The sequence below is a fragment of the Mangifera indica genome, chromosome 6, assembly GCF_011075055.1.
Source record: "Mangifera indica cultivar Alphonso chromosome 6, CATAS_Mindica_2.1, whole genome shotgun sequence".
NCBI classification, from domain to species: Eukaryota; Viridiplantae; Streptophyta; class Magnoliopsida; order Sapindales; family Anacardiaceae; genus Mangifera; species Mangifera indica.
Genome location: NC_058142.1, coordinates 5,600,087 through 5,624,572, shown reverse-complemented (window position 1 = coordinate 5,624,572; position 24,486 = coordinate 5,600,087). Strand labels below are relative to the sequence as shown.

General features: G+C 33.5%; 3 protein-coding genes across 3 annotated transcripts; 2 read left to right on the top strand and 1 right to left on the bottom strand.

Moving 5' to 3' along the window:
* Positions 1-1,663: 1,663 nt before the first annotated feature.
* Positions 1,664-3,178, top strand: LOC123219479 (protein TOO MANY MOUTHS). The gene has a single exon (XM_044641464.1). It carries the CDS (start codon positions 1,680-1,682, stop codon positions 3,150-3,152), a length of 1,473 nt encoding a protein of 490 aa, XP_044497399.1. The 5' UTR covers positions 1,664-1,679; the 3' UTR covers positions 3,153-3,178.
* A 5,227-nt stretch (positions 3,179-8,405) lies between these two features.
* LOC123219119 (PTI1-like tyrosine-protein kinase At3g15890) lies at positions 8,406-12,352 on the top strand. The gene is made up of 4 exons (XM_044640871.1): positions 8,406-8,751; positions 9,015-9,162; positions 10,937-11,199; positions 11,276-12,352. Exons 1-4 carry the CDS (start codon positions 8,708-8,710, stop codon positions 11,934-11,936), a joined length of 1,116 nt encoding a protein of 371 aa, XP_044496806.1. The 5' UTR covers positions 8,406-8,707; the 3' UTR covers positions 11,937-12,352.
* A 378-nt stretch (positions 12,353-12,730) lies between these two features.
* LOC123219118 (pre-mRNA-processing-splicing factor 8A) lies at positions 12,731-23,486 on the bottom strand. The gene is made up of 24 exons (XM_044640870.1): positions 23,022-23,486; positions 22,171-22,387; positions 21,609-21,999; positions 21,001-21,493; positions 20,110-20,900; positions 19,929-20,014; positions 19,668-19,850; positions 19,224-19,538; positions 18,828-19,132; positions 18,290-18,744; positions 18,067-18,193; positions 17,644-17,885; positions 17,419-17,542; positions 17,128-17,317; positions 16,917-17,024; positions 16,499-16,752; positions 15,758-16,374; positions 15,566-15,672; positions 15,225-15,479; positions 14,668-15,141; positions 14,219-14,380; positions 13,887-14,084; positions 13,280-13,801; positions 12,731-13,164 (listed from the first exon to the last, which is right to left on the bottom strand). Exons 1-24 carry the CDS (start codon positions 23,276-23,278, stop codon positions 12,973-12,975), a joined length of 7,065 nt encoding a protein of 2,354 aa, XP_044496805.1. The 5' UTR covers positions 23,279-23,486; the 3' UTR covers positions 12,731-12,972.
* Positions 23,487-24,486: the final 1,000 nt, after the last annotated feature.

Sequence of the window (24,486 nt, the reverse complement as noted above, 5' to 3'; positions counted from 1 at the left end):
CCATAAATCACCACCGGATTGCATCAAACATAATTAGGATATTAGATTAAAAAGTCCTTAAAGAACGTTTGGTTAGATATAGATAAAGATTGTTCAATATTAGATTAAAAAAACCTTAGCGAATGTTTAGTTAAACGGATAAAAATCACTCTGATTATATATGTTTTATTTTTTATATTATTTTTTTAATAAATAATAAAAAAATTTGATAATTTTTTATTATCAATATTAATGTAACAGATAAAATAAAAGATAATCTGATTATTACTTTCATCTTAAGCATTAAAAGATTATCAAATTAATTTTGATTTTATTATTATTATATCTTTATTTATTAATTTTTAGAACAAAAATAACATTATTTTTAATTAATACACCAAATAATATAAAAAATATTTTAAAATAATAATATACTAATATTTTTTCATTACATTTAATCAAACATAATAATTATTTATATCTATCAAATTTTATCAAATATAATAATAATAATTTAATATTCAGTATTCTAAATATTTAATTTTCAAAATAATCTCTCAATTCTGGTAATAAAATATACTAAATCAATTAAAAACAAAATTCAATTTGTTTTTCCTAGCTCAAATAATAACATATTACTATATAAACCCGATTACATAATAATATGTTATTAAATATACAAAAAATTATATGCATTATTTAGCCACATAATGTTATTGTGAGAATTAAGCCACAGAAAAAGATGAATTTGAATTGTCACCGGCCACAAGTACATATTTCTTTATATTTTCTAAGTTTCACCTTATCATAAATAATAAATTTCTTTTATTCTTTACTTTTGAATTCAAAGCTTTTATTCTTTACTGTTGCAAGTTTTAATATTTTATTGTTTTATATTTTGTTTGTTTATTTAATAAATTAATTGATTATTTTAGACTTTTGGAGATGAATGACATGTTGATTTTTGGCTTTGTTTTCTAATAAATGATATGTGTAAAAGGTTAGAAAGATATAATTCACCGTTGAATTTACAATATTTGATCGATTTTTCTAGTAATTCTATTATTTTTATTTATCTAATTTTTTTATGGGGTAAATTAGAATAACCTACTTTAATTTCAATGATATTAAGATGCACATCCGTTGTTGGCTAGTGTTGAGATTTATTTATAAAATTCTTCGGTTGAATGTTTAGATATTTAAATCTTTGGATATGTCATTCTAACTTAATTTTTTAATCAGTAGGTAATAAAATAGATAAAACTTTAATATTTCGATTTGAGTTATATAATATTTTTTATATTATTTTTTTACTCAAAATTTGATTATTTTTTAAATTGGTTGATAAATAATGTCAGAATTATTGAGGTCCCCTTCGACTAAAATTATGAATCCGTCCCTACATAAAAGGTTTGCAAGAGACCGTTTGTTGTCCAAGTAAATTCGACCGTTAATCTGATTCCGAGGGTTATCGATCACAGTCATGGCCCAAAGCCGGACATGGGCACAACTCTCGTGAAATACATTAATGCGCAGAATTCATCAATGCATTAATTCCAACTCCTCCCATTCTCGTGATTTAATAACTTCAGCCGCTCCTTTAGTCACCATCCCCCTGACCCACCTCACTAATTCCACTCTCACCTCTATATAAAGCCCCAAGCCCACATCCACATTTATTCATGCTCACTCTCAACACAATGGCACTCTTTTTCTCCCTACAAACACTTTTAGCCCTCTCCATTTGTGTTTTACCATTTGCTACGTCTTTCACTGTCATATCCGATTCCAGCACACCCCCATCGGCCCTTGTTGATGGGCCCCAAACTGGGTTTTCGATGAACAAAAACGGAGCCCGAACTGACCCACGGGAGCAAGAGGCAGTCTATGATATTATGCGCGCAACCGGAAATGATTGGGCCACTGAGATTCCTGACGTTTGTCGTGGCCGATGGCATGGCATTGAGTGCATGCCTGACAAAGATAATGTGTACCATGTTGTGTCCTTGATGTTTGGAGCTTTGTCCGATGATACGGCTTTTCCTACATGTGATCCAACACGATCTTATATCTCACATTCTATCACTAAGCTTCCTCATATTAGAACTTTATTCTTTTATCGTTGTTTCAGTCATAATCCTCAACAAATCCCAGCATTTTTGGGCCAACTGGGCCCAACATTACAAACGTTAGTGCTTAGGGAAAATGGTCATGTGGGTCGAATCCCTGGTGAATTAGGCAATCTCACCCGTTTAAGAGTTCTTGATCTCCACAAAAATAATCTCAACGGTTCAATACCATTTTTATTGAATAGAATCACTGGTTTAAGGTCGTTAGATTTGAGTGGGAACAGACTAACAAGTTCAATACCCGATTTAAGCTTTCCCGTTTTGAATGTTATCGACTTGAGCCAAAATCTACTCAATAGTTCCATCCCATCTAGCCTTGGTACTTGTCATTCTCTAATTAAAATTGATTTTAGTCATAATCGTTTTACCGGTTCAATACCTGATTCTATTAGTGGTTTAAAAGAACTTATTCTTTTAGATCTAAGTTATAATCGTCTTTCAAATTCATTTCCAGTATCGTTAAAGAAATTAAATTCTCTCCAAACCTTAATCCTCAAAGACAACTCAATGGGTATGACAACAATTCCTAATGATACTTTTGAAGGTATGAAGAGTCTAATGATCCTTATTCTATCAAACATGAATTTGCACGGTCTAATACCCGAGTCGTTAGGTCGCTTACCAAATCTTCATGTTCTTCATCTTGATCAAAACCAATTCAACGGCTCTGTCCCTTCAAATTTCAAAAACTTGAAGTATCTCAGTGAATTACGACTAAACGATAATCAATTAACAGGGCCACTTCCATTCGAAAGAGGATTGGTTTGGAGAATGAAGAGAAAGCTTAGGCTTTATCATAATTCAGGACTTTGTTACAATGCAAACAATGGTTTTGAAGATGGTTTGGATCCATCTATCAATCCAGGTATTGGGTTATGTGAAACGGAGCCCGGTTCCGAGAGGTCGGTGCAACATCTTTCTACACTTGATGAAGATGAGCCAGGAACAATAGATAGATCAGCTGGTGCAATTCATAAAGCTCCAGTTACTGCTGGATTGATTAAACTAACAACAGTTATTGTGTTTATTTTATATTTCCTGTAAATAAAATTGTAATTGTATCTTTAAATTGTCTCATAAATAAATTAGGTAGTTAATTTATAGTTATTTTATTTCTTCATGATTTCTCCTCCTTCGGGTTTCAAAACGGTGTGGATTTTGCCCCATCCTAATGGGCTCGTGTTTTTTTTTTTTCCTTCAATAAATCTATGACATACAGTTTTAAGTATATAATTAAATATATAAATAATATGATATTATAAGATCGAATAATATTGAATTAAAGATTATATAATACTCAATTATAAAATGATACATCATCTATGTGTCCAATTCTATATTCAAAATTATACACATGATATTACCTTCTTCCTTTTAATCTCAAAAGCCTAATAGTGGCTCTAATAACTTTGAAATTTTAATACAATACAAGTGATTTTTTCAAATGATTGAAATTTTGAAATTTCACAACGTCCTCACAAGATTTAAAAAAAAAAAAAAAATGAATAGTGTTGAATTCGAACTAAACCAAATCAAATTTGAGCTCATTGAACTTACTTCAAAATTGTTCGAATTCGGCTTATTTGAAGAGAATTAAGCTCAAGCCAAGTGTTAAGCTCTGTTTGATACTATAATCAAGCAAAAATTGATTAAAACAACATTATTTGATACGTATTACTCAAAATAACTTTATTTTAATCAATTCACATTGAAAGTTTTCAAGCTCGCAAGATGGATGAGTCAAACACTCTTAAAACTCAAGTTCAAGATCAAACTCGAAAAAATTGAATTCTCAGACTGAAACTTAAACTCGAATTACTTGAAACGAGCTCATTTTAGACTCATTCAAACAAAACTTATTTTTAAACTCAAATAAACTTTTTTCAAATCCAATCATATATATAGGGTGGTCTCCATTACAAAAATAATATATGTTTCTGTGAGGAGTGACAAATAACAAAATATTTTGTGTGGCTCATTCAGAAGGTTAGTATTTAACAATTTAACACACATAAATCGCCAATATAAGATAGTATATTTTACGAATATTTCTATTAAAAAAAATTTATGAGATCTATTTAAAAAGAGAGAGAAGGAAATACATGATTCTCTTTTATAATCTTCTTGAATAATCATTAGATTAAAATAATTTATAAATTTAATCACACTATTAAACAACTAAATACCCAATAACAAAATGGATATGGACCAACCAAATGATTGAAACAGCTGCCTTAATTATAAAAAAAAAAAAGAATAGATTATAAAGAAATGTAGGTGCAGATGTAAAAATACAATAAAATTATTGTCCTATTTCATAATTAAATAGGAAGAAGAGAGGCATTTGCAGTTTTGTCTTGTAGGATTAGGCAGTAGAAATTAGCATTAGCATCCTTCTTCTGACATTAATCATTGCTGGTAGGCCTACTAATCACAATTATTATTGTTAATTAGTTTTGATTTGGTCCTTAAGTACTTGCAGCTTTAGTATAATTGGAATGCTTGTTCTTTTAGTATGTGTCTTATTTGACTACAAAAAATAATTATCAACTCAATTAACCCTACTTGGTGTAACAGTAATATTATGTTGAGTTAATTATATGATAATATCACATTAGGTAACATTCAATTCAAAATAAGAGTATTTTTTTTTTCAAACGAGAAACTGCACCCGAATTGAATCGTCTCATTAGGATTGAATCAACTATATCGAACAAGACAAACCTCAAGTTGATTACACTTGAATTTATATTTTTTTATATATTAAGTATTCTCTTTTATCACTCAAACTGTTTTTTGGGATAGAGTAAAATAACAGGTTTTATATAAATATTATTAAGTCTATGTATCTCATTAAATAGATGGCTAAAGTCCTAAACTCTCTTAAAGATTTGATTATCTAACAAAAATTATCATATTATTAATTAAAATAACTATAATTTTTAAAGGTATACAAAATTAGAAAACCAACGACAATTGATCTTTAATAAAACATCGTGACCACCAATCTATAATTTGATTTTTTTCATCTAATGATATTTCTTCAAGTCTAGTGTACAAAATTATTGTATACCTTAAAAATATCCTCAAATATGCATTGACTAACGTCCGTATCAATAATCGTATGATTGAGACTAAGCAATAATTCAATCTTATTGTGACTATAGATTTAAATAGTCAATATCCATTGGTAAATCTATCAAAGATATTAACTCCCGTACTTAAGAGTATTGAATTTTTTATTAATTCGTTATAGCTTTTTTGCATTTCTCAATATAATCAATTATCATTGTTTGAGTAATCATATCTCAAGGGTTATGTTGGACTGATATCAAATTATATTGATTCATGTATAAGATGGTCTAATGACCTCAAATCGAAAAGATAACATGTATCACCGTTTATTAAAGGATATGTTATGTAAACATTAGAGCAACCATCCATATAAAATACTTTTAATAAATTAATCTTATGGGCATATCTACATAACTTACACCCATATATTACATCAAGCTATCTTCGAACCAATTTGACATGTGAAATTTTTTACTACTTTTCAAAGTGGTCGTTCAACACTATGATAATTCAATTCATATTATTTATGTCTTTAATCAAAATTATATCAAAACTACAAATGTTTTTAAAATGACTATCATATGTGATTATAAAGTTTGCACAATCAATTGGCATTCACTTATCCTCTCGTCACAGTTCAACCATTTTAAAAATATTCATGTAATCTTCAAGAAAGAAGGAACAAGACGAAGAAAAAACTATTTTATTAATACAAATTTGATAACAACACAATTACATAGGTATGATGATTGGCTTAAGAGTTCCTACTCCAATAGATTTAACGATTTTTATTATTTAATTTAATGTTTTTTTTTTTTGTGTGTGAGATCCTTTTTATATATTTATATATATATAAATAAATAAATTTGAGCTTGAAATAAAAAGGCAAGTAGGATTTAGAGACATTAGGTTTTTTGTCGGAAGGCTGAGAATAAAGGTAAAATTGCTTGATTTGACTAATTTTAACCTGATTAATGAATATTACCATAATGGGAATTTTCAAATAATAAAATTATATATGTGTACATAATTTTAATATATAAGATATATATTATTATATAATTAAATAATTTTAAATAAAAAATAAGATAATATTTAATTATATGATAATACGTCATTTATATATTTAAATTATATAAATATATATGCATATAATATTACATATTTAGCAATTATATTCAATAAATCATTAATTTAGTATAAACCGGGGAAGCATAATTGTGTTACTTTCCGCAATCGCTGTAATGCAAATTCCTATCCAGAGAATAAAATTGGGTGGATTCACGTGCACACATTCTGCCTACCCTCAAAAGCCAAAAGCCAAAGGCAGCCTTACCCATCCCCAGCCTAAACAAATAGTTTGCCTTCTTTACATTCTTGCTCTTTTTTCTTTTTTAAATTTCTGATTCAGAAAACCCACAAAATTCCCATTTTCTTGTTTTTTTTTTTTTATATTTCTATTTGTTTTCTTAAATGCACTATTCATATTCAGAAAACCATAAACCCTTACTTATGAGTTGTTAACTAATAATATATTAAAAATAATAAAATATTATCTATTTTCTTCTTTAATTTAAAAAATTAATAATTTTTTCCGAAACAAAATTTTAAAATATTACATTTACCCCTTTGAGGTATTTTTCTTTTTCTTCTTTTTTGATGTTATCTCTAATCGATTTCTTTCTTTTTCCTCTTTTTTAATGTCATTTTCGAACAAAACAATCATCTCGATCTTTACATTATTTTTAAATATTTTTGTATTTTCTCTTCATAAAAATTCATTCTCAAAAATGCAACTTAATTTCATAAGTAAAATAAATATACATAATATGGAAAAAAAAATAAATCCAATTTGATGAGTTGTGAGCAAGTATGGTAGATGATGTTGATAGATGTTATAATAGATAAGAATGCGTTGTAAAATGCTTCAAGACATGATTGAATTTTGGAATATATTTGTCACATTTCAATGATACATTAAAATATCACACCAATACAATACCTACTAAATCATCAAGTCTTCATCTCAAAATTATTATATTTCTATTCAATTTCATTGATTTTCTTTTTTTTTTTATTTTTGGTTATATGAAATTCATTTCCATTTTATTTTAATTTATTCAATATTTATAATATATTATTTAATATATTATTCAAAAAGTTTTTTTAATTAAAAATATAATAAATATAAATCCACACTTTTAGTCATATTCTCTAGCTTCAACAATGTCACCAATTAAACAGTAAAAGAACAATATTGATCTTACATATTTTTAAGTATCAATAAAATTACATGAATAAATAATCAATAAACTTATTTACAAATAATAATATGTTATAATATCAATATTAAATTATACAGCGATATATCATTATTTATTTATAATTTTATACTCTTTTTGACTATATAATTGATGTGTTATTAAGTTATTATATATTATTTTATCTTTAATTTAAATTTAACCAATCATGTGATAACACATCAATTATATATTAAAAATTATATATACATAATTATATTGATAGTAAAAACATGGTTTCCTTCAAACTAAACATACTGTAAACAAAGGTTAGGATTACGGTAGTAACTTATATTTTTTATTTATATTATTTTGTTTAGTTTATAAGTAATAAAAGATTTCGATAATGTTCTATTATCAATGGTGATGTTACAGGAAATATAAAAGGTAATTTGATTACCACTTTTACTTTAAGTATTAAAATATTATCAAAGTAATCTTCATTTTATTATAACTATTTCTTTATTTATTAATTTTTTTAATGAAAAATACTCTTATTCTCAATTAAAATAACTATACTCAAAGATATTCAAATAAAATAATATATTAGTATTTTTTTTATCCTAAACTAAATACAATGATTATTTATATCTATCAAATTTTATTAAATATAATAATAATTTATATTTATAATCTTTAAAATAACTTATCTTTAAGATAATTTTTTAATTTTAATAATAAAATATTTTTTAATCCAAACGCTCAGAAATTCTAGATCAAATGTGCTTTAAATTATGATTAAATTAATTGTTAAATAATTCCCTATTATCTATCAACGCAGAGACAGTTACTAATTGATTTAATTAATAAAATAGTTTAAAATAATTATTAAAAAATTAAAATCGTGTCAAGTGGCAGGATCCTTTGAAAACAGGAAGTAAAATGAACAAGCTTCAAGACAGGAACCAGTGAAGTAAAGACTTTGGCTTCCTTCTTACATACTCTTGTCTGTCCCAAATTTTTTTATTTTTATTTTTTACTGGAATTCAATCAAACATCTTTCTTTCCGAAGCGCAACCCTTGCCTTACTTTTCAACAAAACCAAACCCCCAATTTCTTCTTCAATAATAATAATATTAAAGAGAAAAGGGAATGTGCGCGAGTTACGCTTGGTATCTCTTCATCAACTGAATTGCTGGCATCAACTGATACGGAGAAAAGTATAATCAAACCAACGAAGAAAAAGTGCAAGCAGGAAGTGGGTTTTGGTTGGTGTGAGCTCAAATGACGTTTTGCTCTATCTTTTGCTGTGTCAAGCCTTCAGATCGGTAATGGTTTTGTTTATGTTTATTGATTTGGGAGGGTTTTGTGTTCTGGGTTTGGTTTAGATTTTGGAAAAATTATTTCTTTGGTGAATAAATGGAACAATAATTTGAAAGAAGGTTGACAGGACTAGCTGAGTTAGTTTGGTAACTTCATGTTTGGTGATCGATACTTAGATTAAGCTGTGTTGAATAGAGGGTTATTTAATGTATTATGATGTTAGATTATGTGTTTGTTAGTTTGACTAATGAAGATTGATGTTTTATAGGAGTGAGAGGGGGAAGAAAGAGCCAACATGGAGGATTTTTTCACTAAAGGAATTACATTCTGCCACCAACAATTTCAATTACGATAACAAGCTCGGAGAAGGAGGATTTGGAAGTGTTTACTGGGGTCAGCTTTGGGATGGATCACAAGTAATGAATCCACTTTTCACTTTCCATATGGTTTCTATGTTAACGACGTTATTGTGTTTTAATTTATGTTGTGCTGGATTTTTATTATGAGTTTATCCATTACTTGATTGTTCGGAATCTACCTTATCATGAAAAGACAATTGGCACTTCGATTTTTTATTCAAGGGAAAAATTTACAAGGACTATTGCTGCTTGTTAGGGCCTGTATAGTACTTTTTCTTGAAATTGTTTAAGTTTAGAAATATGAAATTTGATAACTCAGAAATAGCTTGAATCAATGTGAATCTTTGCGTCTTTAGAACTATTTTTATATTTAACAGATAAATGAAGTTTTATTAGTGAGGCAAAAACTGAGTTCTTCTGAATAATATCCAAAAGCTTTCCTAGTTAATCATATATATGATTTTAGAAGAAGATAGAGAGAGAAAATCAAGACCTATTTTACCATACCACAACAGTCAAGAATGCTAATTTCTTTAGTTTCATTGTGAAGGAATAATGTTCTCACAGCCATAGACATGAATGTTCTCTTTCTTGATTCAACATGTTTCCATGAGGTTTATGCAATCACTGCCATTGTATGAACTGCATGGGTCAAAAAAACATTGAATAGGATTCCTTTGTTCAGAGCCTACTATTGCTAGTAACATGTGTCCTATTGAAATTAAACTTTTTGACTCTAGCTACTGAAAGTCATGTGCTAAGGAGCAAAAGAGCTGACATTAGTCATGACTTTAACCTTAGATTGGCAACTGTTCAATCAGTACCTCCTTACACTGTGTTTGTTTGTGTGTTTTTAGTGGTGATAACAGAACTTATCCAAAAAGTTGATGTACTGTTCAAAAGGTGTATTAACTAGAAACCAAAAAATTTCATTCTGAGTTTTGATATATGTATATTTGGGCTTGTAACTTGTTTGAGATATGATTTCCAAAAGAAATCATATAGTTGAGTTAACAATGTTTATGTTTGGGAATGATGATTGATTACCAGGAAGGATATGAAGTTGAGTTATATGGCGATGTGAAAGATTTAATGGATATTGTTAGGGTATTCTTATTCTAATTAAATATCAGAAGGTGCCATTTACACATGGCAGCAATATCAAGGTTTGGTCTAGAAACCATATTTACTCTCACATTTCATAAATTCCTAGTACCCTTGATTTATATCACCTTGATTTGAATCTAAATTTAATAATGCTTATCTTCTAATCTTTTCACTAGGCTTTAGTAAATAGATTGAACTGCAGCCAACTAACGTCCTAAGTAACAGAATGGGACTTTGATTAACATTTAGCATTTTGTAACCAAAAATTGGTGCAGTCTTAAGCTGCCTTTAGGCTGATGAAACTGAGCATGCTAACAAGTAAGCTGAATTCAGCTGCACTGTAGTCAGTTTCTTTAGGAGATTTTTTTTTGGTTAAGTTTCTTTAGGAGAATGTTGATGCAATCAACATGATGCCCACATTAATGGCCCTTAAATCCTATAAAGAAAAATATGAAATTTATCTTGTTGATGTGCCCATGGGAACCTCAGCCTTTGGGCAGATGAAGCTGAACTTGCTAACAAGAAGAATACAGATGCCCTCTATAATGCAGAACTCAGTTAACTCTTTGCATGTGGTGAATTATACTAGTGTCATACTGTATCAGATAAATTGCAATATTCTTTGTGGTTGGAGATGACTTTATGTTATCATCCAAAATAAACTTTTGAAAGAAATTGTTAGTTTACAAATAACAATATAAATATTGTGCACATTTATTTCCAGATTGCAGTTAAGAGATTAAAAGTCTGGAGCAGCAAAGCAGACATGGAATTTGCTGTTGAGGTTGAGATACTGGCACGAGTTCGGCACAAGAATCTGCTGAGTTTGCGTGGCTATTGTGCAGAAGGACAGGAGCGCCTGATTGTATATGACTATATGCCTAATTTGAGCCTGCTCTCTCATCTTCATGGACAGCACTCATCAGAGTGCCTTCTAGATTGGAACAGAAGGATGAAAATTGCAATAGGTTCTGCTGAGGGAATTGCGTAAGTATTAACCCAGCTTTTGTCTCTGTCAATGTGATTACCATATACTCTAACCTCTCAAATTTGATTGACCTAGCTATCTTCACCACCATGCTACCCCACATATAATCCATAGAGACATCAAAGCCAGCAATGTGTTGTTAGACGCTGATTTTCAGGCTCAGGTTGCTGATTTTGGTTTCGCTAAGCTAATCCCAGATGGTGCGACACACGTGACTACAAGAGTTAAGGGTACGCTTGGCTACCTTGCCCCCGAGTATGCTATGTTAGGAAAAGCATCAGAGAGTTGTGATGTATACAGCTTTGGCATTCTCTTGCTCGAGCTGGCCAGTGGCAAGAAACCCGTTGAAAAGCTAAGTTCAGCATTGAAACGCACAATTACGGAATGGGCATTGCCACTGGCTTGCCAGAAGAAATTCAATGAGCTGGCAGATCCTAGGTTGAATGGGAAGTTTGTAGAGGAAGAATTGAAAAGAGTCATCCTTGTTTCACTCATTTGTGGTCAGAGTCAGCCTGAGAAAAGACCCACCATGCTTGAGGCATTGGAGTTACTAAAGGGAGAATCAAAAGAGAAGTTGGCTGAACTAGAAAGTGATGAACTTTTCAACAGCCCTCAGCCTGCTGATTATAACGATGAGACAGAAGTTCCTGAAGTTAGCTCAGACTTCATCTCAGAAGAGAAGGAAGTTAAACAGGAAATGGAGGAGATTGAACCTGAGAAGTCTCATAATAGCTGAAGTATAAATGAAACAAAAATGTGAATTTGAATCATTGGCTTGCTAGGATTTTTTTTTTTTTTTTTTTTTTTGGTATAATAAGGCAAAGGTGGAGGTGGCTGTGACATTTAATAGAATTGGTGGAAGCATGTTTTAAGGAGTGGTGTGAAAGTGAGGTTGATTTGTGTGTAGTCCCAAATTGTTTCCATTTAATGTAAATGAATGACACAAAACTGTTTCTCCTGTTTAATGGGTGGTGTTTTGAATGCTTATATGTAAACTGTAGTCATAGGAAAAAATGAGGCTTTTTAAGGGTGTGTTGTGATGGGCACTGTAACAAGTCTATTGCAATGTTTGTTAAGCTTGTCTTTTTTATTTGTGTTACAACTCTTTTTAGTTATTTTATTTAATAGCAATAATATGACTCATATTTTCAACTGGGAGCAAATTGCATGGGTTTACCAGTTAAAAAGGAAAACAAATAAAACATTAAAATTTTTAAAGAGAAAATCTAAATTTAAATCTTTATTACATTATAAAATCTTAATTTACTTTATACAATAATTGTGATTTAATTATTATATTTCAGATTTTTTCGTTCAACTAATACGAGCAAAATTCTAACAAAGAGAAAAGTACCGTTTGAATTTATAAAAAAAAAATAAAGCATTAGCAAGGTGAAAACGCTAGCATAATCTTGTTCATGTACTGCTAATGCATCAATACCCGAATCAATCGAATTGAAGTTGATTGATTAATACCAAAACACAACATGACTCGTTATGCATATACTGGTACCTCACACACAGACTAACTTCAGTTTATAAATTTCTTTATCATATATTTACATCTCATTCAAAACATTAAAAATGTTCCGTCAGCTTACATCTCTCATCCAGTTAAAACATCAATAGAAATACGCTCTACAACCGAAAAAAAAGGGCACAGCCTCGTTGCCCAAGTTGCCCCGTTAGAATCTATTTTAAAAGTTAAAAGCTTGCAAGTAGGTACTCCAATTAATTCACAATAAACTACAACATCAATGGCGTCACTAAATTTAAGAGAATGTATCCTCACGATCACCCTCTGCTGTTTCACCCTCTTCCAAATTGCTGAACTCCAGGAAATGAGTTGGTCTGTGATCTTCTTGGTAGTATTCTCTGGGTGTGCCAAGCTTCACCCCATATTTCATGCTCACAGTATGCTTCACTCCCATAAAGTTGTAGTTCCATGGGCCATTGTCCGGAACCTAAATTCAACAGCGTAAGACAAGTTAGCAACTTGAAAGATGATTTCTCAACAACAAATATGTTTCAGGGGAAAACTACTGTGGTAGTTCAAACAGATTTCCGGGTGATTCTTACCATGTAGAAACCGAGAAACCGGTCACTTAAAAGCATCTGTACTTTCTCATAATGAGTTGGAAGATAGCCATGGGGATTGCTTCCTGTGTCTTTGTTGACTCGTCCCCACTCATAACCGCTTGGGGTAAGCTTATATGCAGTTAATGAGCAGGAACCTGGGGTGAAACTGCAGGTCAAGATAATGCACTTCTCTCCATCCCATTGCTTGTTGTTTTCTAAAATCCGAGCATGGCTGGTAAGATCCTGAGGCGATAATTGGGGAAGCTCATTCGGTTGTGTGTGCATCCATCCCAAAGGCTCGAGATCATTAAGGAAATCATGCTCGGGAAGAGCCGAAGGAAGATGAACTTGCTGATGAGTACCCCACTGCGGGGGCATGGCAATACATCGAATTTCCTTAACCTGAGGATTATCTGGTGGGCTAATACCATACAAGTATCCAGCAATTTGAGTTCGTAGATCTGCTATGCAGATGAACTTCTTCAGAATATTCTTTGGCATGATATAAGTATATCCAGTTTCCTGCATCATTAGTACAATCCAGTATCAGCATATATGAAAAATCTCACACTAATCTAAAAAATCAAAATGGAAGGTCAATATGTACCTTTATGTCCTCTGAGTTGACATATATATGATTCACCCGAAGATAGAGATTTGTAGCTGATATTGCCCTTACTCGCCAATCTGTTTTGGACCCAAATGCAGCTTGCTCATAGGGACTAGTAGTGGTGACAATGAGTTCATCCCCATGAACATTTGTAGTCCTTGTTGTGACTGCTGTCAGCTGGCTTGCTTCCTTTGCCTGTATACATAAATTCAACAAAAAGAAATAACCCAAATTAATAACCAAAAAAGAAAAAAAATAACCAACCCAAAAAAAAACAACAGAAAGTACACCACATGCACATCCAAATTTGAAGATGAGTATAACATCACCTGTTTCTCAATCTCAGCTATCTGTTGCCTCTGTTGAGACGGTGGAGTAATCTCAGCTCCAAGTATAATATCACGGATCTCAGACTGTGTCAGTGCTGAGGTATTCACATTGTTCTTCTTGGCATAGTCAGAGAGTATGAGATCTCTTAACGCAACCTCGACCTGAATTATGCAAGATGACGGTTATAAATTACACCTCATTACAGTGAACATAAGGAATCATTGGTATATCATACAGTGTGAAGCAGGTGTGGTACTAAAAATAATGGTGTGAAAAAATAAATGATGCAAGTACATATTTGACAACGATCTTTTCAACCCTGCAAACTTTTAAAAAAATAAAGAAAGAAAAAGGAAAACATAGCCCATGATAAAACATATCTGCAATCGTACACTGAATAAAAAACAAATACATGAAGACAAATCCTATATTGTAAAAACAAGCTTACCTTCATCCATTGATCATCAGACAAAGAAGGCCAGATGTGATGTGGCTCTGTGATGATTGTTTTGTCAGGCTTTAGTAGCATCTTTGCTTTCTCATTGTTCACATGAAGAGCACGAAGAATGAGAATGAGACGGGAAAATGCAGTGTATGATGAGATACTCTTCAGCCAGTCATCATAAATATTGAACAAAACCATTTGAGGCTCTGTTGCCTTCAAAATTAGATCACCAAATTTCTCAATCTTCAAGCAGGCCTGGAAAGGAAGCTGCAGCTCACTTCCTTTGATAACTATGTTGGGAAAATCCAACAAGTGAACCTCCAATGGATCCAGCATTCCTTTACGAGTAACAATGATTTGTTTTGGTTGTTCCTCAACAGGCAGAGACCTAACAAGAGCAGCAACTTCTTCTGCTGTTTTCCACTTGGCTAACTGACCAAGACGCTTCTGACCTGCCCATACACTTGTGTGGATGACCTGCAGGAGATTATATAATATACAGAATTTAGAATTCAAATAAAAGAGGTTTAATATTAAAATACCCATAAAAAGATACAAACCTTGAGGAACAGCTGTCCAGTCCTTGGATTAAATATAAAGATAGCACCATTGATTGGTTTAGTTGTGAGATTTCCTTCAAATGTTTTGTGGATTGTAACACGATACACATTGGTGTCATCCACAAACCATATTATCTGATTGCTGAAAATTTCTCCGTAGTTTTGTGATGATAAATATGGTTCAGTAGGTTCAGAAGAATACAACTGCAAACCCTTCCTTATACGCTCTCTCAAGACATACAATGCTGGATTTGACTGTGGATAAATAATAAGCCATTAGTTAAATTTAAGCTTGAAATGACTCTAAAATATTAAGTTGACACATTTAATTGACCACATACCTTCATTATCTTATTCATTGCCTGAGCAAGCAATGGTTTTGATCCAGGGAACCAGTTACCAAATGCAGAATGCAAATTATATGCCAGATCAAGCCCAATCATCACCCCTGCACCAAAACAAGCCATGTCAAGGCTAATTCATAGCACAGTAGCATCTCAGAAAACGAGTAATGAGAAAATGTGAAATTATACCAGTTGGAGATGGATAGATAGACATGTTGTCCGTTGTATAATCCATAAATTTGGCCCGAGTGTATCGCTCAATATCATGAGAGTCATAATCTCCCCATCGAAGTTGTACATCTATCCAGTATTTATTGCTTGCTTTCTGGTCAAACATATCCTTTGACTCGGCAACAAGACTAGGCTTTGACATTGGCCATCGATGAGCGGCAAATAGAAGAACATCTGCACAAGAGCTGTTCATTTTGTAACTCTTCCTTGGATGGATTGTTTCTTTCTGCACAGTTTCAATTTCCAAAGCATCCAACTCTTGATCCAAGACCTGACAGAGATCCATGACCACACTCTCATGAATCTTTTGCCACAGATGAGCACGGAAGATCTGAATCAGGGATATCTTCAAGGTAGGAATCTTCCCATGCATGAAAATTCCGGTTAAATCCAACTGCACTTGGAAACCCACATAGACATTGGCCCTATTTATTGTAGGAGACCACCAGAGAGTAAATCGACGGTTAGGAATTTGGTTAAGACCAGATCTCTGTGCATTAGTAAGCTTCTTATATTTCATTGATTCCTCAAAACCTGATGCCTTTTCCCAGAAGAGACCTTCCCAAGTTGGAAAGCTGAAATTTCAAAATGTGTAAAATTAGTAGCTGAAGTTTTAATGAAATTTTGTTTGCAACCTTTAATAACCACTACAAATAGAAAAACAATAAATTAGTTCTTAAAACTCTACAAGGTACTTACTATGTTCCTTTGAACAAAGTGTGCTCAAGAATGCCCTCAACACCTCCAAGAGCTTGAATAACATCAGTTCGATAGTTGTTCAAGTTCCACAATTTACCATCATGCCTTTGGTGGGTCCACCAGAAAGGGTTCTGTTTCAATACTTGATACTGCTTAAAGTCTGTGCGCACTCTCCAACCTTTATCATAGGCTAAAGTATGCCTGTCCTTCTGGAACAAAGTATTTATACGTGGTATTCCCCTGTCCCATGAATCCTGTCAATAGATTTGGAAAAAACCATTAAAACATGCAAAAATCTTGATTGACTTAAGCCAAATTCAAAATATCAGACATTTGGGGAAAAAATTCCACCGTCCATCTAAATGGAATACCAACCCAACAGTAAAAGTTTTCTGCTAAATTAGAGAAATATACTCACTTCCAAATCCTCAAGGGTTAAACGCCTATTCTGGGCCTGAGCTTCCTGCCTCTTTAGAGCATACTCCGCCCAAACACGCTGCGAATCTATGAACTCACTCTCCCATGGCTGTTGAAACACCAGCACAACAATCAACCTTTGAAAAAATAAAAACCATAAAACCATAACACATAATATTTAATAACTGATGGATTCACTTGATTCACATTACCTGTATGTAACGATAAAGATTTGGAATCAGTTGGTCCTCCTCATGACTCATTCCACTCCTGAAATGGGTGACACCAACATCTGTCTGCTGACTATATCGGAGGTCACTTTGAGGAATCAATATGTGACCCATGGATAACATTCCCAGTCCTCCAATTTCTTTTGGGGTATAAAAAATGACTGGAGGAAATCTATAAGCATGGCATAAAGTCAGGAAAATTTAGCCAAAATTTAAAAAAAAAAAAAAATCTCAGCTGAAAACCATCTAAGGCATATCCAATGAAATACATACCTGCTAGGCATTTTTGAGTTCAACCCAATCTTAATTCGTGTTTGGATTTTGTTTTCACATTTGACCAGCAAATCTAAAAGTTCTTGGGTATGTACGGTTGCTTCTCGGAAGTAAGTCATGAGCCCTGTTAAAGTAACAGAGAAATTATAAGAATAAAATTACATCAATGCCCACTGTCAGACAGCAATAAAATTTTAATCACATCTTAACAACTGAAATGGGTACCTATCAGGGCTGTATTCCATTTGTTGACAATTTTGGTGAACGTCGTTGACCCTGAAGACATAAGAATTTGCCTGACGCGGTTCTCAAATACCTTCATGTGTTCATCGTCAACTCGTAAGAAAGCAACTGCAGTTCTCTCTTTGGTCTGTTCATTCTGCAAATTCCAGACCCCATCCCTCGTATTGCTGAATGCTTCTTGGGTCATTCTTATTTTAGGAAGTATTCGAACTTCAAATCCACACCTAAAGGCAAAAAACAAAGCATACTATGAACGGCACTGTTCTAAATTACTGGGCATTATAAACTACCCCAGACTAACCAATCATGTATAACAGGAACTGCTTAAACTATAAAATTATGCAGTCAGAACTTGGATGCACCAAAAGCACATCAGATATAGTGGTAGGAATGAGATATACACACATGCTGAAAAGCAGATTTGGATTGTCCTTGCTGTAAACAGATACAAAGCTGTTCTCCCACTCCAAAGTTGTAATGCTTCTGGGAAGACGATTTTTCATATCCCAGAAAACACTCCTACCAAGATTGACTGAAAAGTATAACAAATATGCAAGTATTAGAGCAACTCAAAAAAGCCGATATATCCTTAAAAATTCAGAATTACAATGGAAAATTTAAATTTTACCATCATGTTTCATAAGCCTCATTCTTGCATCCCTTGGCCAACACTTCTTGTTGTTGTATCCAACCATATTCTCATTGTTGGGATCAGGATGCTCAGTAAGATAACGCTGGATAAGATCTCGAGCCTCTTCATGAGTGAAGCGGAACAAGATGTGAACCCTATCAATGTACCTAGAATAAAGCCTTATTGGATGCCTTGTCTCAACTTTCGTGTCCCAGTAAGTGATGAACTCATTTGGCATCTGTGGGGGTCCAGCAATCTCACTAGCACGTGTCAAACCAAGAAGCAAGAGATCCAGAACAAGTCCATAATACTGTACAACAAATGAAGCAAACTGAAGACCCCGTATAAGGCCATAAGAATTTGTATGGCTCATATCTTTATAGGACAAGACAACATTGTTCTTTGCAGTGACATAATCTGCAATATTGTGGTCAAGGACCAAACGCAGAAGCCTGCAGCAGAATATTATAACAAATGTCATTAAGAAAAAAGAAGCCTCACTGATTAATAAGCAAAAGATTAACATGATATTTACCTGTTTAGCATGGTCAAGTCAATCTTTTCAAAGAACTTCTCAAACTTAGTTTGAAGCATAACCACACACTGCCCATCACTTGTGTCCCATATCCCTTGCAGATTGTTTATACCCTGACACCATTTATAGACCAGAAGTGGAGGAGGCTCTGAATCAGCAGGCTTAATCCAGTTTGGAAACAGGTGTCGCTTGTCACCTTCATACCATAAATACTGGTCAAGATAAGCATCTGTAATTTTCTCCAGCGGCTCAATTTCATAAACTGGAATCAAATAGCTGTACAAGTCCATGAACTCAATGCCAACCTACAGACAATAGATAAACCAAATTCAATTCAAGATACAAGGCAGAATGGAGTTCAAAAGTCAAAGATAAATGCATTTTAATTCAACTCACTTCTTTAAAGGCACGCTGTGTGAGCAGATGACGCTTAATTCTTGACAAGGCCTCATGAGGATTATCATATGCTTGTTCAATGAGACCCAGCTCTTCTCTCTGCAACTGATTTAATCTGACAGCCACACTGTATGATTCTTTTAGCCTCTCCAGAGCAAGGATAAGTAGCTTTGTGTCATGCTTGTATGACAATGGTGGAAACGGAATGGGAGAAAACTTTCTTGATTCCAACCAATGCACAGTTGTCGTGTAAATAGCAACAGCTTCTTCTGGGGTAACATATGGACCATCTTTCAAATAGTTGTGTTGTCGTTCCTATGACAGGAAGATGATAATTGAGACAATATAAGAGGAAACATCAAAGAAAATATCAAAAGACAATAGGCAGCCCAACAATACACAAACACAGGAAGAGAGACAAAATAAGCAAAAGACAAGGCAAACCTGTTCAGCTTTCAGCCAAAGGCGAGTCAATCTTCCAAGATTCTTCCGACAAACGGTCTTATCTACTGTTGCACCTCGTCTAATACGTTCACGATTGTAGTGGGCTACATTTGTCCACCAATCAGCTTTTGACTTGACATACCGAAGGATCATATTCTCAATAGGAACGGGTAAACCAGGCACCTAGAGATCCATCCAGTTAGAAAATAATCACACATTATAAAGCATTGTAAAAGAGTAATCATCTATAAATTATATTACCTTCCAAGGTATGTTTGCCTTCCAACAGCGCCAAGCCTCACTGAGATGCTGCAAAATAGTTCTGGCCTTGTTTTGCTTGATACCCTCTGCAATTTAGATTAAATTGTCAAAGCAATTCACATAAATTCCAGAAACCAGAGAGGAAAGACTGATTAAATCTATATTGTCAAATATATTTTACCCGGCATGGCATCAAGAACATCATGCATGACAGCAGCTCGAAGCTCCAAGTCAAAGTGACTTTCAACACGTTGCTTGGTGACAGTCTTTGCCACTCCTTTGGAATGGCGCCCTTCAAATTGTCGAGCCAGTAAGTTTCCTAACCATCTTTCCAAGAGAGGCACTATACCACGAAGGAAAAATAGCCACACCCTCCACATTGGAGCCCAGACTCCACATCCAGGTCCCTTGCCCACTGGACCAGTGTTGAAGCGGTAGTAGATCAAGTGCTTCAAGTCCTTGCACATCCTAATCTGGCGCATTAATCTGTACTTGTAACGATACATGCCAGTCAACTGACCCACATGGGAGAAAGTATATTGCAACCCATCAGCCAATTGGAAGGCATCAACATTACCCAGGCGGAACTGGATATTGGCATCAACTACAAGCTTTGTCAAACGCAGAATTTCTCGACAAAGATGAAAAGCATTTCCAAACCTAGATTTCTTACGCTCTTTAGTAGTGAGAGTTTTCACGGGCTTCAAATTGAAGTTGTAATCAAGATGAAGGTAATTCAAATTTTTTCTGTGAATCAACAGATTCAGCATGTTGTACCCCTGCTTACAAACTTGAAGACCTGCTTCAGCCCAGTCAAGCTCTGTGGTTTGGAAGAACTTTGTTGCCTGAAGAGACCGGAACAAGTGCTTCTTCTTCTGAGCCTTTGGTGGTCGATGATGCAGCTCATTCAACACAAAACATTTCAACAACTTCTGATAGCTGACTCGAACTTTAACCGGATAAGATGGAGGGCTGCAAAAGAAAATCACCACACAGAATTCAGATTGGATAGCTAATATGTATCAAGAGTATATCTTCAGATCAAAATGACAAAAAGACAAATGAATCTTACCAGTGCTCCTTATACCACTCTGACACAAGGGGTATATCCTCAGCTCGTCGCATTCGACCAGATCTCATGTTAAAAGGACGTGGAGCAAATAGTAGGGAAATTCCAGCAGCTGTAGTATCAGTGTAAAGTTGAGTATCTTTAAGCAATGGCTCTACCTGCTCTGGCAGGAAAAAATCATCATCCTCATCATCCCCATCATCATAGACCTTCTTTTCTCGCCGATCCTTGTTAGTGGAAGTTATGGGGTGTATCAAAGGATCATAATAAAATGCAGGCAAATCAGGATCCTCAGTTTTTATGTACATGACCATGGGAGTATGGTATACCCCAAGCTTTACTTTACGAGGCCTGTTGTTATAAAGATGAGGGAAGGCAATTCTATACTCAGTCCTCAGAGGAGACCGAATAATGAGTTTGTTGATATCATTGAATTCATTCCAGTCTTCATCACCCTTCTCCATGTCACGGTACAAAGGCTCAAATTTAGGGCCACCTTCAAGATGAAACAATTAATTAAAAAAAATATCCAAACACTTGCATACCTAATTACTGGATGCAAACACTATTTGGAAGAATAGAAAACTAACAATGTCGCATTCAAAACATACCAGGAATGCACATATTCAATGCTTTGGCTGTAAAGAATGACTCCATATCGAACAAGTAGAAATAGTTGCGGTCAATTAAATCGGAGAGTAGTTGCCCTGCAAGCCGGTGAAGAGTAGCCATGATTGGAAGAGAAAGGTGCCATTTGCGGTAACTTGGACCATTAATAAGCTTTGTTTTCACAAGAGGCTTATGGTCATAAAACCAAGTATATACAGCAGAATCTTCTTCTTCATCCAATTCTAGTTGAATCGGTTCCAGAGGATCAACATCTAACAGATTATCAGCATAGTCTAATGGAGGTTCCTCATCATCAAATGGTGGAAAACGCATTCTCTTGAAATGCCGACGATCTCTCTTCTCTCTTCGCATCATAATCCACATTGTACCCCACTGTCCAATAATATTAACATAAGGTTAATCATTCAATAAGAAGAAAAAGTAACAATGATTGGTTTACAGCATAGAGAGGATAAAGATGTCACACCATCTTCTTCAGACCTTCTATGAACTCACAAAAGCAACTACAGAAGCGGATGTGAATTAGATACAGGATAAACATACCTGAGCTAGATAAATAGGTTCGACAACCCATGGAATTTCATTCACAAATGTGATGGCTCCAGTAATATGATATAAAACCCTCACATCACGAACTTGTTCCCATGGCATTGGCATATTCTCAAGCAGCTTGTAAACTGCATGTGGAATGAATTTAAGGGCTCCTAGATATACACGTTTATCATGACGATATTTCTTCGAGGACATATCTCCATGGTCTCTGTCAGTGAGAACAACAGACAATTCAGGACAACCCCAGAAGCAAAAAAAGCACAAGCACACCAGAAAGAAGTTCCATAAGTAATTCAGATAAGACTAATCATACCCCAATTACAAATATCAAAACCAATATTCAGTTATAAGAATTTAGTACAAAAGGTTAAAGTTTGCAATTATAGTCCAGTAAGCAACCCTTTTAGCCTGTTAAACATCAAGGTTTCCAAATGGTCAAAAGAATTCAATAGCGTTCAATCAATTTTCCAATTTTCTATTTTTCTGCATTTATAAGGTCAGGACAAACCAGTACAAATGTACAATGAACTTATGCAAAGATGTTAGTGAAATATAACAAAAGAATCCTAAATAAATCTCAAAAAAGAAAATACATATAGAAAAATAGGGAGAAATTAAACTTTCTACGGTTAAGCCTAATACTTTCCATGGCTGCAGATTAAATTCAATGGATAACGAACATAAATTTTTTTTTTTTAAAAAGCAAATAAATAAATCAAGAATCAAGAAAACCAACTTCATATACTAAACGAAACAAAGAACGCACACTAAATTTCACCAAACAAGCTCAAGCAAAAACTACAGCTGAAATCAAAGTGAAAACGAAGAAGAAAGCTACTTGCCTAATAATCTTCCTCACGTGCTCAGGAGGCATGTCCTCTTTCTGGGCCTCAACGAACCCAAACTTCCTCTTATCTCCATACCTCTTCGAGTTAAGTTGCATCCATTTTCTAGCTTTCTCCTCTAACCTTGCCTCCGCCTCCTGAGGCGACGGCGTTGTTGTAAGTACAGTATACGAAGGCTGCGACGGAGGCGGTATTGGCACAGCCCCACTCGTCCCCGGCGGAGCTATCGGCCCCCCGTTGTTGTTGTTATACATGGCAGTAGACTAAGACAACCCCGTCTTTAAGATCTGACGTCAAAATGACAGAAACCCCGAAACAAACCCTGCCAACGCGTTGATATGATTGTTACGTTTATTCTTGTGATTGAATTTGGGTTTTGATTTGAAAATGATGGTTAGGGTTCAGGGGTTTTCCTCTGCCCCTTTGAGTTTATGCCGAGAGACTGAAGTGGAATATTAGACGAGGGAGGTGCTGTTTTGGTTGGCGGTTGTAATGGGAGATGTGTGTGGGCGGACCGACTTAGATATTGGGCCTATTATGGGCCTTGTTTCAGATCTATAATAATAGGCCCAATTTAGAATGGCATGCTAGTTATGCTTTGTTAGACCATCTTCACTTGTTAAATTATACTTAATAGAATTTGGATATGCCTAGGAGGTCTTGGTAACTCCCAAGGTTTTTAGAAGGCTTGAATTCATAATTTTTTATACATAAATTTTTTTTTTATTACTCAAACTATCTTTTAAGTGTTTTTTTTTTGTTTTTTTCTTAATTTTTTTGTAAGTTTTAATTTTTTTTACAGACCTATATATCTATTTTTATCTTTAATCTATAAATTTTTATATAAAAAATGGCTTTTTATATAAATTTATTCAAGCAACTACATCGAGTAACCAACCATGAGAATAACAATTGAAAAGTACCTCTTACACATAGGCAAAACTACATGAGACACAAGTAAACATTCCAAGATAGTGGGAAGACCTCCACTCAATAAGAAATCCCCTTAGGATCTTCTATAAGTATTTTTATATTTTTTTTCATAATCACAAATTAGAATAGGTAGAAATCTTTATAATCATATTTGAATTAAGAATTTTTTTGTTATCCTAATTTGATTGTAACTTACCCTCCTCAAGTCTACTTCAAAAGACATTTGTGGTAAACAATAGCTAACATTCACACCCCATAAATGTTTGTCATGCTTAAATTTTTGTTTTTTAGATGCACCATAAATGTGTACATTTCAATTGTCACAGCGAACTGCATTTAAAATCTTGTCCCTCTTTTATTTATTCTCTTTGTTTAATTCATATATAATATCATACATGAAGGCCAATTCGGATACTTATCATTGTTATGATAGACTAATTTATGAAAGGTTTTGGATTACACACGTTAATTGGTGATAAAAAATATTATCATCACTAATTGTTTCAATTCAATTCCAAAATGTGGGTAT

What these genes read in the sequence shown, in the direction of transcription:
- LOC123219479 (XM_044641464.1), top strand. Translation starts at nt 1,680, where the DNA reads ATGGCACTCTTTTTCTCCCTACAAACACTTTTAGCCCTCTCCATTTGT.
- LOC123219118 (XM_044640870.1), bottom strand. Translation starts at nt 23,278, where the DNA reads ATGTATAACAACAACAACGGGGGGCCGATAGCTCCGCCGGGGACGAGT. An exon ending in GACTTGACCATGCTAAACAG is followed by an intron (nt 18,745 to 18,827) that starts GTAAATATCATG and finishes ATTCTGCTGCAG; the next exon opens with GCTTCTGCGTTTGGTCCTTG. An exon ending in ACTTTGTTCAAAGGAACATA is followed by an intron (nt 16,375 to 16,498) that starts GTAAGTACCTTG and finishes TTGAAATTTCAG; the next exon opens with CTTTCCAACTTGGGAAGGTC.
- LOC123219119 (XM_044640871.1), top strand. Translation starts at nt 8,708, where the DNA reads ATGACGTTTTGCTCTATCTTTTGCTGTGTCAAGCCTTCAGATCG. An exon ending in AGCTTTGGGATGGATCACAA is followed by an intron (nt 9,163 to 10,936) that starts GTAATGAATCCA and finishes ATTTATTTCCAG; the next exon opens with ATTGCAGTTAAGAGATTAAA. An exon ending in GGTTCTGCTGAGGGAATTGC is followed by an intron (nt 11,200 to 11,275) that starts GTAAGTATTAAC and finishes TGATTGACCTAG; the next exon opens with CTATCTTCACCACCATGCTA.